The 18,093-nt window shown below is 30.8% G+C and overlaps 1 protein-coding gene across 1 annotated transcript in view; it reads left to right on the top strand.

The window, feature by feature from the left end:
• The first annotated feature begins 8,965 nt into the window (after positions 1 to 8,965).
• Positions 8,966 to 18,093, top strand: part of LOC107438086 (misato mitochondrial distribution and morphology regulator) — a 28,919-nt gene continuing 19,791 nt past the window's right edge. The window contains exons 1-4 of the mRNA XM_016050299.4: positions 8,966 to 9,169; positions 13,153 to 13,239; positions 15,858 to 15,973; positions 16,058 to 16,140. Of these exons, the coding sequence (XP_015905785.1) occupies positions 9,092 to 9,169; positions 13,153 to 13,239; positions 15,858 to 15,973; positions 16,058 to 16,140 (364 nt within the window). The 5' untranslated portion in view covers positions 8,966 to 9,091. The remainder of the gene's footprint in view (positions 9,170 to 13,152; positions 13,240 to 15,857; positions 15,974 to 16,057; positions 16,141 to 18,093) is intronic.

Consider the following 18,093-nt stretch of genomic DNA (forward strand, 5'->3'; position numbering starts at 1 on the left):
AGATCGATAGGTACCAGCTTATTTGGGAAGTAAAGGCGGTCTGTGCGCTGTGTTGACCACATTGCCGCACCGTACACTTGGTAGCGAAAATCTTGAACCTTAACCTACAAGCAGTGCCGGATTACCCATTAGGCCAGACTAGGCCATGGCCTCAGACCCCAAAGGATTAGGGGCCCCCTTAAAATGGGTTTTTTTTTTTAAATTTAAAAAATTAAGAAAAACAATGATTTTCTTTTAAAAAATCAATTTCAAATATATATTATTAAAATAAGATAATTTTTTTTACATATTNTTACATAATTTCAATCATATTTATTTATTACTTAATTTATTATATTAAATTTAATTTATTATTATTTATTTTTATTTTAAATATGCTTTCTTAAATGAAAAGATATATAAATACTTTTATCTTTGAATAAATAAAAAATATATGAGAAAAAAAATTTAATCTAGGGGCCCCAAAAATTTGAATGGCCTGGGGCCCCGCGTATGCTTAATCCGGCACTGCCTACAAGCCTCCCCCCGGCCCACAACGGGTAGCTGTGGGAATGTTTTGCTTTACTTATATTTCTATAACCATGCCGTTACATGATGAAAATACAATTCAATCTAGTCAATTTTGATGAAAATATTGAGTAAAATTTTAAATTATTTGTATGGAAATAAATTGAACTTATACCTTTACATTTTAAACATAATAACTAATTAAACTTTTTTTTTAAATATTACGCAAATGTGAAATACGTGATGTCGTTTATAAAAGTACGTAATCAGGTCGATCAGCCTTCAATAGTATCTGTTTTTTAATACAGTTGATACTGAGTAAATCATATTTCATAGTCTAATGATAGTTATATTTTAAAAATTATCAATGAGAAATCCAGTAGTTCTTTGAACTATTAAACAAATCTATAAGCACTTGAAAAACTTCGAAGAAGTTTTAAGATATATACAAAAGTTCCTTTAAAGTTTTGAATACATTTTGTGTTTCGTTTAAGAAGTTTAAAAAAAAAAAAAAATCTGAAAGTCTTAACAGTCAATTATTGGGGGGAGGGAAATAGAGATAGAGCCCGCGTTGGCAACTTAAAATAAGAAAATGATCATTTACGTTTACGTGAGTTGAGAAATTGTTTCGGTTTGATAGTAAACAATTTAGGGTTCGACAATTAACCAATTTTTCACATTCCTCAATAAGTATTGATTTCTAACACATTCTTTCAGAGGAAAAATACCTAGGAAACAGTTGCAAATTGTATTGTCAAATTGTATAGAGATCCAACTAAAATTGAAACCCTCCAGCTATTCTGAAAGAACTAAGAATTTACAATAATGGTTTTAATTACCTTTGACAATGATATCCAGATAAATTCTGTTGCAGCTTTCAGGGGACTATTCAAACTCATATTGTGATCCAACAAAAAGCTACAATAAAAATTTGAGTGCTGTAGCTATTCGAAATGGGGCTGGAATTTTTTACTGTTACAATTTATTCATTTATTTATTCATTTTCTGTTTGTTTATGTTCTAGCAACGCATATATTTTTGAGGATTAGAATCACTTTATGGCTTCATTGCAAAAATATTTCATATAAAGAAAAAAAATCATATTTTTAGAAATATATTCGCACTAATTTTTTCAAACAATTGTTATTTTCTCAATTTTATATAATTTTTTTACTCGATAACTAAAATTCTGTATTTAAAAATATATTTAGTTTACCTCAGCATAAAAACTGAGGGCAAACACCAAAATGTCTTACATCGTTCAGAAAGAGATCGGAATTTTAATAATGACAAATTTCATTAGCAATAAATATCGCAATATATTCTTCTTGTGGTGATTAGGGGATGATTTGAAATTATATTGTCATTTATCAAAGAACAACAAATTAAATTAAAATGGAGTACTGTCATCTATTAAAGACCCGCAATTAAAATTAGTATTCTAGCTATTCAGATCGGTCAGATTTTTCAAGGGTGATAAATTCCGTTTAAATTATTGAAATAAATTCAGGGTAAAGGAACGATTTAAATAGTACATTGTAATTTCAATTTTTACCAAAGAGCTTCAAATTAAAAGAATGTCCTAGCTATTTGGAAACAGTTGGGAATTTTTCATTAATGATGATTACCTTTGGCTATAATATCAAGCTGTATTCTGTTTGTGGCAATCGAGAAACGATATATAGTTATATTATCATGTAGAAAAGAGCAACAAATAACATTAGAGTGCTGTTCGGAAATAAGTTGGAATTCAATGGTAATATAAATTCCGTTTAAATAATTGAGATTAATTCTGCTTGTAGTGCTCAAAAAACGATTTAATATTGTCACCAGCGGAGAACAACAAATAAAATTTAAGTAGAATACTGTTCTGAAAGGGGTCGGAATTTTCAATCGTAATAAATTCCCTTTGTTTGCGACAAAGTCTACCTTTAGAGGGTAAGGGAATGATTTAAATATATCGTTAATTGTCGAAGAGCATCATTTAAAATGAGTGAGTGCCCTTTGAAAAAAGATTGGAATTTTCAACTATTAGGATTTCTTCTGGCTGTAATATCGAGATAAATTCTGTCTGTATCACTTAGGGAACGATTTCTGTCATTCAGCAAAGAGAAGCAATTAAAATTAGAGTAGATTGCTGTACGGAAAGAGGTCAGAATTTTTAAAGCTGATAAAATATCTTTTCCTATAAACATCGTAAAAAATTCTGCCTTTAGAGGTGAGGACACGATTTAAATATAGAGTTAATTGTCAAAGAGCTTCAATTACAGTGAATGCCCTAGTTATTTGGAAAGGCGCGGAGTTTTCAATGATGATGATGATTCCTTTTGTCTATAATATTAAGATAAACTCTTTTTCTAGCACTCAGGAAACAATTTGAGCTTATATTGTAGAAATTCTACTTATAGTGCTCAAAAACGATTTATTATTGTCACCAGCAGAGAACAGGAAATAAAATTTAAGTAAAATACTGTTCCGAAAGGGGTCGGAATTTTCAGTGGTAATGAATTCCCTTTGGTTGCGATAAAAATAACGATAAATTCTGCCTTTAGTGGTAAGGGGAATGATTTAAATATATAGTTAATTGTCAAATTGCTTCAATTACAAGGAGTGCCCTAGCTATTTGGAAAAGGCACGGAGTTTTCAATGTTGATTCCTTTTGTCTATAATATCAAGACAAATTCTTTTTATAGCACTCAGGAAACGATTTGAACTTGTATTGTTCTGAAGCAAATAAAATTAGATTTAGAGTGCTCTCTTTGGTTGCTATAAATATCGTCATAAATTCTGCTTGTAACGACCAGGGTTCAATTTAAACTATCCAGAGAGTAGTCAGAATTTTCACTGATGGTTAATTCTCATCGACAATAATATCGTGATAAATTCTTCTTGTAGCGGTCAGGAAATTATTGAAACTTATGTTAGGAATCATTGAACAATCAGCAAAGAGCTTTATTTAGTGCTAAGCTAATTAGCTTATTAGCTAAGTGATCTAACTCTTCGTTAAAAAGGACGGAATTTTCAATGATGATAAAGTCCCACATGGAATAACATCACGATAAATTCTGTTTGTATAGCGATAAGGGATACGCATCCAGATCAAAGATCAATTAAATTTTCAAAATGTAGTTCTTAAAAAGCGTAGTAATTGGCCGCTCTGTAGAATTTCAAACATTGTTGTCTAGCATTCTTAATGAGCGATATGCTCGTACATACTTGTACGTACTTGTTGAGCGATATGCTCGTACAGCATGCTTATTTATCCTCAGTTATTGAAAGCAATGAGTTATTGAAGGCACAAGAGTTGCAGTAAAGAAGAATGTTTTTCTTTAACATAAAAATATGCTGGACGTACTAAGCAGATATGATATGATCCTATTCGTTTTCTTTCAAAAAATGAATTCAGATCAGAAAGCTGATCTATCTTAGGATAGAGCGTTCGCCATCCAATGAGGTGAACCGGGTTCGAATTGCAGCAATAGCTGGACGATGCGAATTCTTCATCCGGCTCGCACAGACCACAGTGATGTAAAATATCCATAGTTATTTTATATCACACGGATCATGGGTTAGAGTCCCCTTGCAGTCGAGATAACCGCTGGAAGTTTTCGTGGTTTTCCTCTCCATGTAACGCAAATTCGAGTTAGTTCCATCAAGAAGTCTTCCACGAAAGCAAATTTCTCCCAATACTTGATTCCGGAGTTCCGTTGTCTTCAGGATTGGGTTCAAAATTACAAGGCTGCGGTGTTGAACATTAGTAGCTGTAAACCAAAAAATTGGGTCGGCTGTTCAACGACAACTATAAAATAAAATAAAAATATGTCATGCTAACTTTTCCCACTTTCAATTGACTTACAATAAGTATTGGAAATTTAAATTTCCCACGGTATATACACAATATATAAACAATATAAAGGCATTGCCACAGTGAAATGCCCTTATATTATTTGACAATAATTAAATAAAAATAAATCACATAACTTACTAACGCAGACTTGGCTGTATCGGGTAAACCAAACGCGTTTTAAAGTTTAGATTAAGAGAACATGATAGATATGGCCGGCATCAAGAATTCGATGAACCATCTATTACTGCCAATTGTAGGGCCTAAATTTAGAGCTCACCCTAGGGCAGGGGTGGCGAACCTTTTTGCACCAACGTGCCATTTTCTCTATAAAAAAAATTGCTTAATGAGGTCATAGACGTGCCGACAAATAATTTTAACTTCGTGATTATTGGGNACTAACGCAGACTTGGCTGTATCGGGTAAACCAAACGCGTTTTAAAGTTTAGATTAAGAGAACATGATAGATATGGCCGGCATCAAGAATTCGATGAACCATCTATTACTGCCAATTGTAGGGCTTAAATTTAGAGCTCACCCTAGGGTTTAAGTTTAGTTTCGATAACTTCAAAGCTTTTCTCCCCCGGTCACATCAGCTCATCTCGATCAGTAAATATGTTACATTTTTTTAAAAATAAAATCACAGCATTTATAAAAAGAAAAAAATTTAAGAATAATACTCTTTCATCAAGATCAAATAAATAAGCCATAATAAAATTATCATTCACAAAACTGAAAAGAATCAAACTTAAAATGATAAAAATGAAAGAATGCAAAAATTTCTCTATATTAGAAAAATATTGTAAAAGCCGCCGTCGCCACCGCTGCTATTTCAAATGTAACGTTTAACGTTAAGTGTTCAACTTAACGTTACATTTTGTTTCACTGCGTAAAAACTACAAGACTTAGGCGCTTTAAATTATGAGGGTATGTAGTAAAATGTACAGGGAGTGCAATGGAATAAAAAAAATAACATCTGATAATTAGTTCTGGAATCTAGCCAGGATAGCCTCGTTGGTAAGGCGTTGAGCCCATGTCGAAGAGGTCGTTAGTCCGATCCTCGCCGGCCGTGTAGTAAATGGTGACTGGTACACGTAAATCTGTCAGATCACAAAATCCTCCATATTCCTATAACAAATCAATACCTCTAAGGGGATACTGATTTGGAGACTGATCCTTCTCTGGTTCAGGTCAAAATTACGATCTGTGGATGAATGAAGGGATTCGCTCTATAAGCGGGCAGTGACGTGTGTTCTGCTGAAGTCGTATTCTTGGCCATAGATGGCATCACAGAAAAACAAGAAAAGCACCCTCTGCCTTAAATTCGCCTGGTTTCACCAAGGAAGCTTATTGGCAAGTGGCATTAGAAACAACAATTGTAGAATCTAATTATATTATTTTACAAAATAATAACTATAAATATGCAAGGATCAGATACTTAAATAATATTGATGAATTATTCAACAAAACCAATACAAATTTGAGACAGAATTTTTTGTTTTTAATAGCCAGAGTAAAATATTAGAAATAAAGTTATCCTCTTCAAGATTAACAGTGGTCGCCTTTTTCATATAAATATGGATTCCATGACTGTGCGGCACCATAGTAATCTTTGCTTCTTTTCTCTTTCAATTTTTTTTTTATCATAGAGATGTGTTCCAATTTGTTGCACTATTTTAAATACAAGAAATTTTATATTCTATAAGCATGTTTTAGTTTATTGCGTAATTACATTATATTTTTATTGCTAAATTTAATTTACATGTTATGAATTTGGAAACAGTAAGCTTTATCTTTGGCATGCAACTTTAATGCATGTAATTTGGTCCAAAATACGACTGAAAAAAATACGATCCAAAATAGAATGGTCCAAAAATACGATAGATAAAAATTTTGTTTTTCTTATCATTTTCTTTTAAATAGCTAACAAAAAAAAGCTATTTAAATTCAGCTCAAAAACTTTTAATAAAAGTTTTAATTTGCTAAAAACATTTTTATAAAAATTTTCTAATTTCTTTCTCGTTCTTCCACCCCTAAAATATAAATTTCTGTCAGTAAATAAATAAAAACTTGCTGTATCAAATAGATGATATAACTTTTGGAGAACCTGGTATCAATATCCACCCAAAAGAAATTACGTATCTCAATTGCTCATGAAATGCGATCTACATTAACTTTTCTTTATAATTTAGCTTTAAACTGAGAACTTTTATTATTTGTGTAACATATCTGCAATGCGTACTGGGTGGAAAAAATGGATCACATTGAAAAACTTTTGACTTAATGATCAAATCTCATGTTCTAATGGTTCAAGGGGGTGATCTTAAATATACCAATCAATTGGTGCAGCCGGCAGTACTTTAAGTTACGAAATCAGGCCCAAAAACGTTCTTTTTATAAATAAAGATACCTTTTTTTCGGCGGATTCAGATTTCTGAATCCTGAAATGTAGGGGGTAGCCGCAAACTGGGAAATATAGTTCGAATAGTTTTATCAGAAGAGAGATTCAAAGTGTGGATCCCTTAATGTTAATTTTTGTGTATTTCCCCATGTCTCGAGAACTTCATAAGCAAATTGAAAATTTTTTGCACACAATTATAAAACTCATTTATATAAAGATAATACCATCCAAAAAATAACTTTTAGTAAATATTTATTACTATTATTCTTTTATTACTTCTTTTACTATTTTATTTTATAATAGTCGAGAAATTCTTGAACAGTAAGATGTACAATTTTTTACAACATTTAAAAGAATATAATTTTATATGGCAAAATACAAAATTTTAGAAATCGCATATTAATCTTAGAAATCGCATATTAAAAAAATTCAATTTTTTATGTAAATTACATTCATTAAAATAATGTAAAAATACCTTACGATTCAAATGTTTTTCGACTTTTATTATATAAAATACTAAAAAAATAAATATTTACTAAAAGTTATTTTTTGTATGGAACTATCCTTGGATAAATGAATTTTAAAATTGTGTGCAAAGATTTTTCAATTCGCACAAAAGTTTTCGATATATACGAATATCGAGATATATTTCGAAATACACAAAAAATAATTGAGATCATATTTCCCAGATTGCGTGTACCCCTTATATTTTGAAAGTTAGAAATCCAAATCTGCCGAAAAGAAAGCACGTGTATTCAGAGAAAATTCGTCTTTGTGTTTGACTTCGTAACTTAAAATATCATCTACACTAATTAATTATCATATTTGAGGTTTACTCCTCTAACCATTAAGATTGAGTCCTAGAACATGAAGATCCGGTCATTAGGTCAAAAATTATGCAAACAAATTCAAAATGCTTTTTTTTTTGCTCTCGCTAACTACACACTGGTCAATAAATTAGATAACTTGTATTTTTTCTTTCTTTCGCTTCTTCTTCTGTAAGGATAAGAGCCAGTATTCGAGAGGGCATGATTCCACAGAAGTTCATTTCTTACTGGAGAGTATTTATATTCAAAAAATAACATGAATTAACTACGTTAGCTGTAGATAATAAATATTGTAAACATGATGCAACTGAAGACTGCTAACGAATGTGCCTTTCCAACAAGTCTCAGATACTTTTATTAGGTTAAGATCCAGATTTTGCGATGGCTAGGGAGGATGTTGACAAGTCAAATTGATGTTTATAAAGCCAATTCTGTACGCTTCAGGCGCGATGTACTGTTGAATTATCTTAAATGACTTTTAATACGCAAAATATTAAGAAAGGGGAAACCATAAGTGCATTTCCATACAACTAAGAAGAGTAGGAAAGGGAAGGAGAAAGGGTCAAGACATGGAAACGATCTTTTCCCCTGATGGCGTATCTAGCGCTGCGATCGCGAATGGCATTGAAGTCACAAACGTGAGCGATATGTCCTAAATGCAAGATGGCAACTTGTGAAAACCATTTAGCTAAAAGTTTTCTTATCGATGGCAACATAAATTGATTGTTTGTAAATAAACAAATCTTTTGAATCGCAGTTGCTTGTGTGTTTAGGTAGTGTATNCAAGAAAATTTTAGCATATATTTTGAAAAGAGGAGAGGAGTGGGGAAAGGAGGGGAGGGCCCAAAAACGGCTATGCCTAGGGCCTACGAAAGGTATAATCCGGCTCTGACTGGAGTGCATTTATATTCAAAAAATACCATGAATTAACTACGTTGGCTATAGATAATAAATATTGTAAACATGATGCAACTGAAGATTGCTAACGAATGTGCCTTTCCAACAAATCTCAGACACTTTTATTAGGTTAAGATCCAGATTTTGCGATGGCTAGGGAGGATGTTGCAAGTCAAATTGATGTCTATAAAACCAATTCTGTACGCTTCAGGCACGATGTACTGCTGAATTATCTTAAATGACTTTTAATACGAAAAATATTAAGAAAGGGGAAACCATAAGTGCATTTTCATACAACTAAGAAGAGTAGGAAAGGGAAGGGGAAAGGGTCAAGACATGGAAACGATCTTTTCCCCTGATGGCGTATCCAGCGTTGCGATCGCGAATGGCATTGAAGTCACAAACGTGGGCGAAGTATCCTAAATGCAAGGTGGCAACTTGTGAAAACCATTTAGCAAAAAGTTTTTTTTATCGATGGCAACATATATTGAATGTTTGTAAATAAACAAATCTTTTGAATCGCAGTTGCTTGTGTGTTTAACTTGTAATTAAGTAAAGTTTAATAATAATTTTTAATTATAGCTGTACCTATTTTTAAAGAATTTGAAGTTAAAAATGCCAACTAATGAAATTATCACTATTCAAGCGGGAAATTATGCAAACTTTGTTGGTACTCATTGGTGGAATATTCAAGTAAAATATTAGAACTTCCTTTTTAATTATAAACTTTTTCGTTCTTAAGCATTGCATTTAAAACACATTTCTTAAAAATAATATATAAGATTCTAGGTTGATTTTTAGCCGTATAGAAATAAATTTCTAATTTCAGATGAATTGAGATATGTCACGAGAATTAATTATTCAATCTGTTATTAAGATTTTTGCTTTCCGGCATTTTGAGAGATGGAAATTTTTTGTTATCGAAACTTTATTTGAAGTGGTTGATATTCGTGGCTATTATTATTGTCAAGGCGCCAAATAGATTTTAAACTTGTAATTAAGAAACAGAAAACATGTACCTAGAGGTTTTCTCGGAGGTGGCTACGAGTTACCTTCAAGTTAGTTTGTGAGGTTTTTTTATTTCCCCCCTTCTTTTTTAAGTTTCTTTTAGGCCACTATCCGGAAGTGGGTAAGACTTATAAGTATTTTATAATTTATGACTTCCAAAAAAATTTAAGTTATGTTTGAAAGGCAGTTAAAGATCAAACACCTAAGTGGTGGTAAGGCTCTTATGCATTGACGCGATACTTTTCTGTAACTCAGTACAGTATTTAAGGATATAACAGTATATATTTTAGATAATTTGGCGGTAGAAATTTTTTTTTATTGACAAACTATTAGTTTTTGATACAAGAACAAGGGAAGTATCGAGAAAATATGAGGCATTTTTCTTCATTGAAATATTGTTTTCAAAATATCTTGTTGCATACAAACTTTAGTATCAACTAGCTGAATGCCATATCTTGATATGACGTACAAAGAATTCAAGTAATGATAAATCAGTATTAATCAAAACTGCTCAATCATTCATAAAACTGGAAGTCTTACCATTATTTAAAATAATTCCAATTTCTTTTTGTTATCGTCTTTTTTTATTCTCTTATCTATTTCATTTGTTGAACTGTCTGGTATTGTTATGTTATCAGATGATTAAGCAAAACACGTTTTTAGAAGTTCATCCCATCAAAATAACAATTTACTTTACTCAGTATTATTTGGCATCAAATATGATGGAATTAATTATTGACTCTGAACTATAGTTTGGATTTATAAATATCAAATAGTTTTCCCCATGAATATCCACTTTAAAAAAGAACTTTTTTATTTTGACATTAGTTACTGTTGATTTTTCATTACATGTTTTTCTAAAAAAATTTTTTTCAAAAGCATAACCATAACAAAACTAATTTCATAATTTTAGGTAATAATGGAAAAATTATTCTATACTGAAACAAATACTCTGAACTATGATTTTAAATCTAAAAACTTTGAGTTATTCAGAAGATTGAGTTAAAGACATAAAGGAACATTAAGAACATAAGAATCTCCTAACATTAAGATTTAACTTTATGTTGAAACTCTAAAAAGAAAATTATTGTAGCTGTCTTGATTATTTAATAATACTTGTGGGCTCCTCTTTCTGTTCTATGATGGTCCTTAATCCCAGAATATCCTATAGGATTTTAATTTAAATTAATTTTGAATGTGTTTCAACAAAAAATTAAGAATCAAGTCAAATGACTCAGCTATTGAGAGGTCAACATAGATCTATATAATGTACAAGAATGATGCTCATGAATTTTTTTTTTACTGTTATTAAAAACGAAAAAAAATTCTGCTCTTCAAAGATAGTTTTTTTTCCCGAACCTGTGAAACAAGAAGATTAATTTTTATGCTTTTTCCTATGAATGCAAACATGGTTCAAAATCATACACAATTCATATTTACTTATTTTAAGACCATGCATCGTGTTTCGTATTCACACAATTTAAACGCCACTGTTATGATTCATGTTCAAGTGGCTTAAAAATTATACATTGGAATTCGCATTCACCTGATTTTGAAATGAATATCAAGATTAATGATCACGATTTTGAAATGAATCATCGAGATTCAATATCACACGATTTTGAAATCAACTATCAAGATTTGTATTCATGCTATTTTGAAGTCAAATATGGAGATTCGTATTAACACAATTTTAAAATAAAACATCAGGATTCATATTCACATGATTTTAAAATTAAATGTCGCAATTCTTTTTTTTGTTTTTTTGTTATGTCTGTCAAATGTCTTGAATCAAATGTTTTCATGCGTCTTGATTACTGCGTTTGAAATTTTCTTGATATTATCGTCATAAAGATCTATCAATGATGGCAAGACTCCTATTTCTCTTAGATTAGCACTCATTGCTGGACACTCAAAGATGTGGCATGATGTCAGCTGCGTATCTGGGCAGTTTTCACAATTCCTATATACTTTCCTGTCCTCTCTGTCGATCTTCATGCTTCTGTGGTGATTGGTTCTCAGCCTGGCTATAGTTGTGGATCTATCTTCATTTACATTACAAATCATGCGTTTCGTTGGAAATGGTTTTTCTCTTAGTTTAGATTTAGTCATTAATGTTGAGATTTCTGACTTCCTTGGCTAATTTATCATCATTTTCATTGTCTGCAATGTCAGCGTGTGCTGGTATCCACTGAAAAGTAAAGGCTCTGTTTGAGTCCTGAAAATCATGAAGATTTGAAATGATTTCTTGGGTGATAGAAGAGTCCCCTTTTAAAATTGCTTGGAGGGCAGCCTTCGAGTCACAGAAGATAACAAGGCCCTTTGCTTGCTGAGAGGTGGGAAGGGCTTTATACATATTAAGGGCCTCCAAAATTTCCCGTAGCTCGCAGGTGAAGTTAAAGGCTATAGCGCCTGCTCCAAATTTACCTTATTGGGGGGAATTACTTAAAGTAGTTAAAAACGATCCGGAGCCTCCATTTGTGATAGTTTTATCAGAGGAACCATCTGTATATGCATGTACAAAGTTCTCTTTTGGAAACTGTTCAATTGTCTTGAGTCCTTTTTCTTGAATGATATCATTGTTTTCATTTTTATTGCATGACTCCAAGAGGTCAGTGTGGATATTTGTGTTCAGTGGAAGCCTTTTGTGGAAGATTGGGTCTTGTAGAATGACATATTTGTTGTGCTCAAAGCCTACGCTTGCCCTGATATCTCTATCGTATTGCATGGGTGAAGATCTTTTCAGTCTTATCTTGGCATTCCATTCTTCGAAGGTAATGCGGGAAATATGTTCAGGTACGCGACTTCGCGCTTGTTGCAATTCATATTCGCATGATTTAAAATGCGCACTCTGAGTTACATATTCACACAATTGAAACAAGTAAATGATATCTCGCATCAATATTTTTATTTAAAATATTGATAACAGTCTGTGGATAAATGCTTCTTGTATACACTTTTTTCTTGCTCAAATTGTAGGTATTTTTTTAATTATTTGAAAAGTGTTTTGTGCATAAAATTTTTGGATTTTTATTTTCATTTTTAAAATTTTTACTTAGCTTATCTCTGTAGTATGAATCAATATGGAGTTCAATAAAAATTAAACATTTTTAAAAGAATCCGTGATTTTCAAACGAATTTCGCCCAAACCAAGTGGATACAAAAGGGTTTCTACTTACATCTTTCATAACTGTCATCAAAATTTTTTTCTGCTCCTTGAGCGCTTTTTTATTATACTTAAAAAGCGTAACAGTACGACTAATACTCATTTTTCAATGAATAATAATAACAATGAATCAAATTATTGTTATTGAACCTGCATGAAAGTAATTAAAACATAGTATAGAACACTTTGTTATGAACTATTCGCTTTTCACCTTTCAGTTTTTCCCAACTTATAGCTCAGTCTGTTTCAGCTTTTCGTTGTTTGTCCACACAAAAGAGAATTGTCATTTAGAAAATTGCAAACATGTAAGTTTACACTTTCATGCTTATAACAGCTTACACACTTGATATTTCAATTCTTTGTTGCCAACACTAAAAAGAAATAAGCACTTTCTTTGTCACCTTGAGAAAGAAATATATAATGCTGTTTTTTTTTTCATCAAAGATTTTTATTTTTAGACCTGTAAAAATTTTATAAAATATGTATTTTTTTTTCACCTCAGGAATCTTCATTTGTTTACTCTGCTGCTGGTTCTACGCCTGTAGATATTGATCATGATGTGATGTTCAGTGAAGGTTCTAATTTAAGGGTAATTTTTTTTATATCTTTTTAAGTAATCTTGTTTGGTTTATAATATCATCGTGCGTATCTTTTTTAAAAAGTGCTTAAAGGTGCTTATTTTCGACTTTTGTTTTTTAAAAGCCCTTAAAGGTGCTTATTTTCGACTTTCGTTTTTTAGAAGCCCTTAAAGGTGCTTTTTTCATTGGGTGTTTTTAAAAAGTGCTTAATTTTCCCTTTTCGAAAATGATATTTTTTTCTTTACCGTGTTGATTTTCGCCACGTATTTAAACAAAAGCATGTGCTTTTCACATTATTTTGTTCAATTCAATGTTTTCACAATTAATTCAATCACAGTCTATTTAGGCGTCCCGTCGGTCCATAGCACATGAAAGCACCAATCATTTTACATGTTTGATGAAATCCTTGAAAGTCCACATGTGCGTCTACTGAGCTCGAGGGTTTGGTGAGATTCTTCCACTCTCATGTGCAACTCTGCTGCATTTTGTAAGATATTATCAATTTCAGGCTTCATTTTCCACAGTCTGATATCAAACCGAAAAACCTCTTCATCTTTTTATAATGGCTAATATAATCAAGAAAAGAGTTCTTAGTCAGAAACTGGTTATTTTATCATGATCATGTAAAGTCTTTGAAAATTATTTTGCATTTTATTAATGTATATAGTGCTTAAAAATATTTTTAAGTGCTTAAAAAGTACTTGAAAGGTGCTTATTTTTTGTTGAAAGATTTGGCTACGCACCCTGAATATTGTTGTTGTAATAGACAAGTTAAACTTAAGATTAATTGTTTTCAAAGTTTTTGACTTGTGGAGATATTTTTCTTCAAANAAAAAAATTTAGAAAAAATAATCAAATGATTGATTTAATATGTAGGCTATTATCAAGGAAAGGTAAATTTTGGTGTCAGTGAGCTATAAATTTATAAAAGTTTGGTAAACAACGCTAGATAGTATTATTTGGTCAAAAAATAAGTTCAGTCTTGAAATTTTTTTATAGTGGCACCCTTGATTGTTCAATTCAATGTTTTCACAATTAATTCAATCACAATCTATTTAGGCGTCCCGTCGGTCCATGGCACATGAAAGCGCCAATCATTTTACATGTTTGATGAAATCCTTGAAAGTCCACATGTGCGTCTACTGAGCTGGGGGGTTTGGTGAGATTCTTGCACTCTCATGTGCAACTCTGCTGCATTTTGTAAGATATTATCAATTCCAGGCTTAATTTTCCACAGTCTGATATCAAACCAAAAAACCTCTTCATCTTTTTATAATGACTAATATAATCAAGAAAAGAGTTCTTAGTCAGAAACTGGTTATTTTATCATGATCATGTAAAGTCTTTGAAAATTATTTTGCATTTTATTAATGTATATAGTGCTTAAAAATATTTTTAAGTGCTTAAAAAGTACTTAAAGGGTGCTTATTTTTTGTTTAAAGATTTGGCTACGCACCCTGAATATTGTTGTTGTAATAGACAAGTTAAACTTTAAGATTAATTGTTCTCAAAGTTTTTGACTTGTGGAGATTTTTTTCTTCAAAAGCTTAGTATTATTATCTTGTATTTTATTTTTCCAGTTAATTATGTTTAAATTGCTTTTAAAGTTTTAAATCACCTAAAATATTTCATTTATTCCTGTTCTGTCCTGACTAAAATTGTGAATAAGTAATTGCTTCAAACTGTATTGTTGGTTAATTTTTGGCGTGTGTCAGTTTTTGACCTTTTTAACCGTAGATAAAACAAAACTTTAAAAAAGTATTGGTATAAATAATTATTTTCTCAGTTGAACATTGATGTCTAGCATCACTGGCAGCTGTCAGTGAATGGATGAGCGGCAACTTTGATCAGCATGTGAAGGGACCAAGGGTGTACGATATCGGCCCTCATTAAACTGTTCTATCATAAAGTGCTCAACTTTATATTCTTTTCATCTGGCTGCCAAAGCAGGGGAGAAATCCCCTCTGCACAATTTTAAATTGAGTATTTTGAATAATGATGATTTTAAATAATGCTTGAATTTTAAATAATGAAAATTTTTTAGTTTGTTAATTTTTTACTAATCAAAGATTGAGTGCAAAAGTTTCATTTTCAAATTTATTCATAACATGAACTAAATGATTGTACTTTGAACATGAACTAAATGATTTGAAAAGGTAAAAAAATAAATTTTAATCAAAATCAAGGAACTTTTTTTGTCAAATTTTTTTTTGAGAATTTTTTAAAAATTTGGAAAATTTTTTTTCCAGCATTCTCTTTACAAATAAATCAAATAAAAGTACTAAATTTGAAAAATAACAAAGTGCAAACAAAAATACGTACTTTTTACTTTAGTTGCAAGTAACGAAAGTAAAATGATTATTTTCTCAGTTGAACATTGAAGTCGAGCATCACTGGCAGCAATAAAAATTTTTTTTTGAGAATTTTTAAAAAATTTGGAAATGATTTTTTTCAGCATTCTCTTTGCAAGTACTAAAAATAAATAAAATAAAAGTACTAAATTTGAAAAGTAACTAAGTGCAAACAAAAATATGTACTTTTTGCTTGCAAGTAACGAAAGTAAAATTATTTCCATGTATGAACGCAAATAAAGAATTACAACATCTAATGCAGTATTATTAATTTTCAGGGTGACGTGACTTATACACCTAGATTAGTTCTAATTGAGGCACAAGATAACTTTAGAAATCTTCCTAAAGAAAGTTCATTATATAGGAGTGATAATGAAGATTCCAAAACTCAATGGTAGTTCAAATAAAAAAATTTTTGTTTTAGCTTTTCTATGTTTTATTCGATGATTCACTTTTTTTAATCTCTTTTTCTATTAAGGGATGGTTTCATCGATGTAATAAAAAAACAACCGGTGGAGATGAACCCTTTTTTAGAAGGAACTAACGTTACTATGACTCCAGGTAAAAATCAAAAAAGTTATATTTGATCATAGTTTAAAACGAAAAAAATTGCATTTTTTTTACGTTAAAAAGTTTTACATTTGAAAGATTTTTTGCTTTCTTAAAAATATTAAAGTTTGATTTGTTTGGTATCAGAAATGGATTAGATCTTAACTGATCCACTTTGAGCTTGAATGTTTTGCATTGAAATTATTATTTATTTTTGTTGATTTATTTTAAATTTATGCATTTTCTATTTCCTTTTTATTAATTCATTAAAACCTCTGAACAGTGGTTCCTTTTGGGACTGTGCCTATGTGATTGGTGTTAACAGGTAACCGCTATGTGGAATTATAAATGAAATGGTTGTTCAAAAATATATGAAAAATTGCCAACAGTGTCAAGCAACAGAAGACCCTACTATATTTTATTTTCTGCATGGTCATATAGTGCAATTAATTTTTATGCACTTATTTATTTTTAACCAGGGTGCATAGCATTTTTAAAATGTGCTCAAAGGTGCTTATTTTTGATTTTCATTTTTTAAAGCCCTTAAAGGTGCTTTTTTCATTGGATATTTTTAAAAAGTGCTTAATTTTACCTTTTTCAAAATGAAGTTTTTCCTTCACTATGTTGATTCTCACTTCGAATTATGCACAAAGACAAGACATAGTTCACATTGTTCTATTCAACGTTTTCACAATTAAGTCAACCTCAATCTCTTTAGGCGTATTGTCAATCCGTAGCGTATGAAAACAACATTCGTTTTACATGATTCAAAATTTAATGGTTTTTGACAATCGTCAAAAACAATGCCAAAAGTTTTTTTTTGTTTTGTTTTGTTGACTTGACTGTTAAGACAAGGTAAAACCGTCAATTGTCAAAAACTTTCCAACCCTGCCTAATTTGATATTTTTTTAAAGTGCTTAAATATTTTTTGAGTACTTGAAAAGTGCTGATAAGGTGCTTATTTTTTGTTGAATAATTTGACTATGCACTATGTTAACTATCCGCAATAAATTAGATTTTGACTTTAAGTGTGAGGTATTTTCATTTTCGTTTATCACTCATATTTCCATTATTCATTTACTTAATTTCTTATTCATACATTCACTTTTCCAGTATCTAGAATGTTAAGAATGAAAAAATGAAAGAGCTAAAAAGATTATTGGTCAAGTGTATGCACGCATTGTTTCTTTCGCTCAAATGTTGGTAATTTTTATGAGCTGCTTAAATTGATAAGCTGACAGATCAAACATCCAGAGTTTTCACTCATAGTGTATGTTAAGGTGCTTATTTCTTAAAGNTTAGGCGTATTGTCAATCCGTAGCGTATGAAAACAACATTCGTTTTACATTATTCAAAATTTAGTGGTTTTGACAATCGTCAAAAACAATGCCAAAAGGTTTTTTTTTTGTTTTGTTGACATGACTGTTAAAACAAGATAAAACCGTCAATTGTCAAAAACTTTCCAACCCTGCCTAATTATGATATTTTTTTAAAGTGCTTAAATATTTTTTGAGTGCTTGAAAAGTGCTGAAAAGGTGCTTATTTTTTGTTGAATAATTTGGCTACACACTCTGTTAACTATCCACAATAAGTTAGATTTTGACTTTAAATGTGAAGTATTTTCATTTTCGGTTATCACTCATATTTCCATTATTCATTTACTTAATTTCTTATTCATACATTCACTCTTCCAGTATCTAGAATCTTAAGAATGAAATAGCTAAAAAATTATTGGTCAGGCCTATGCTCACATTGCTTCTTTCCCTCAAATGTTGGTAATTTCTATGAACTGCTTAAATTGATAAGCTGACAGATCAAACAACCAGAGTTTTCACTCATAGTGTATGTTAAAACAAGATTCCTGCAGACCACCCATGGAAGATGCAGCTTATCTGTAGTAGGCTGAATTGAACTGTCAAAACTATGGTTAACTTATGGATGAATGCTTAAAAATTTTATTTAAAC

This window comes from Parasteatoda tepidariorum, chromosome 8 (assembly GCF_043381705.1).
Source record: "Parasteatoda tepidariorum isolate YZ-2023 chromosome 8, CAS_Ptep_4.0, whole genome shotgun sequence".
Lineage (NCBI taxonomy): Eukaryota > Metazoa > Arthropoda > Arachnida > Araneae > Theridiidae > Parasteatoda > Parasteatoda tepidariorum.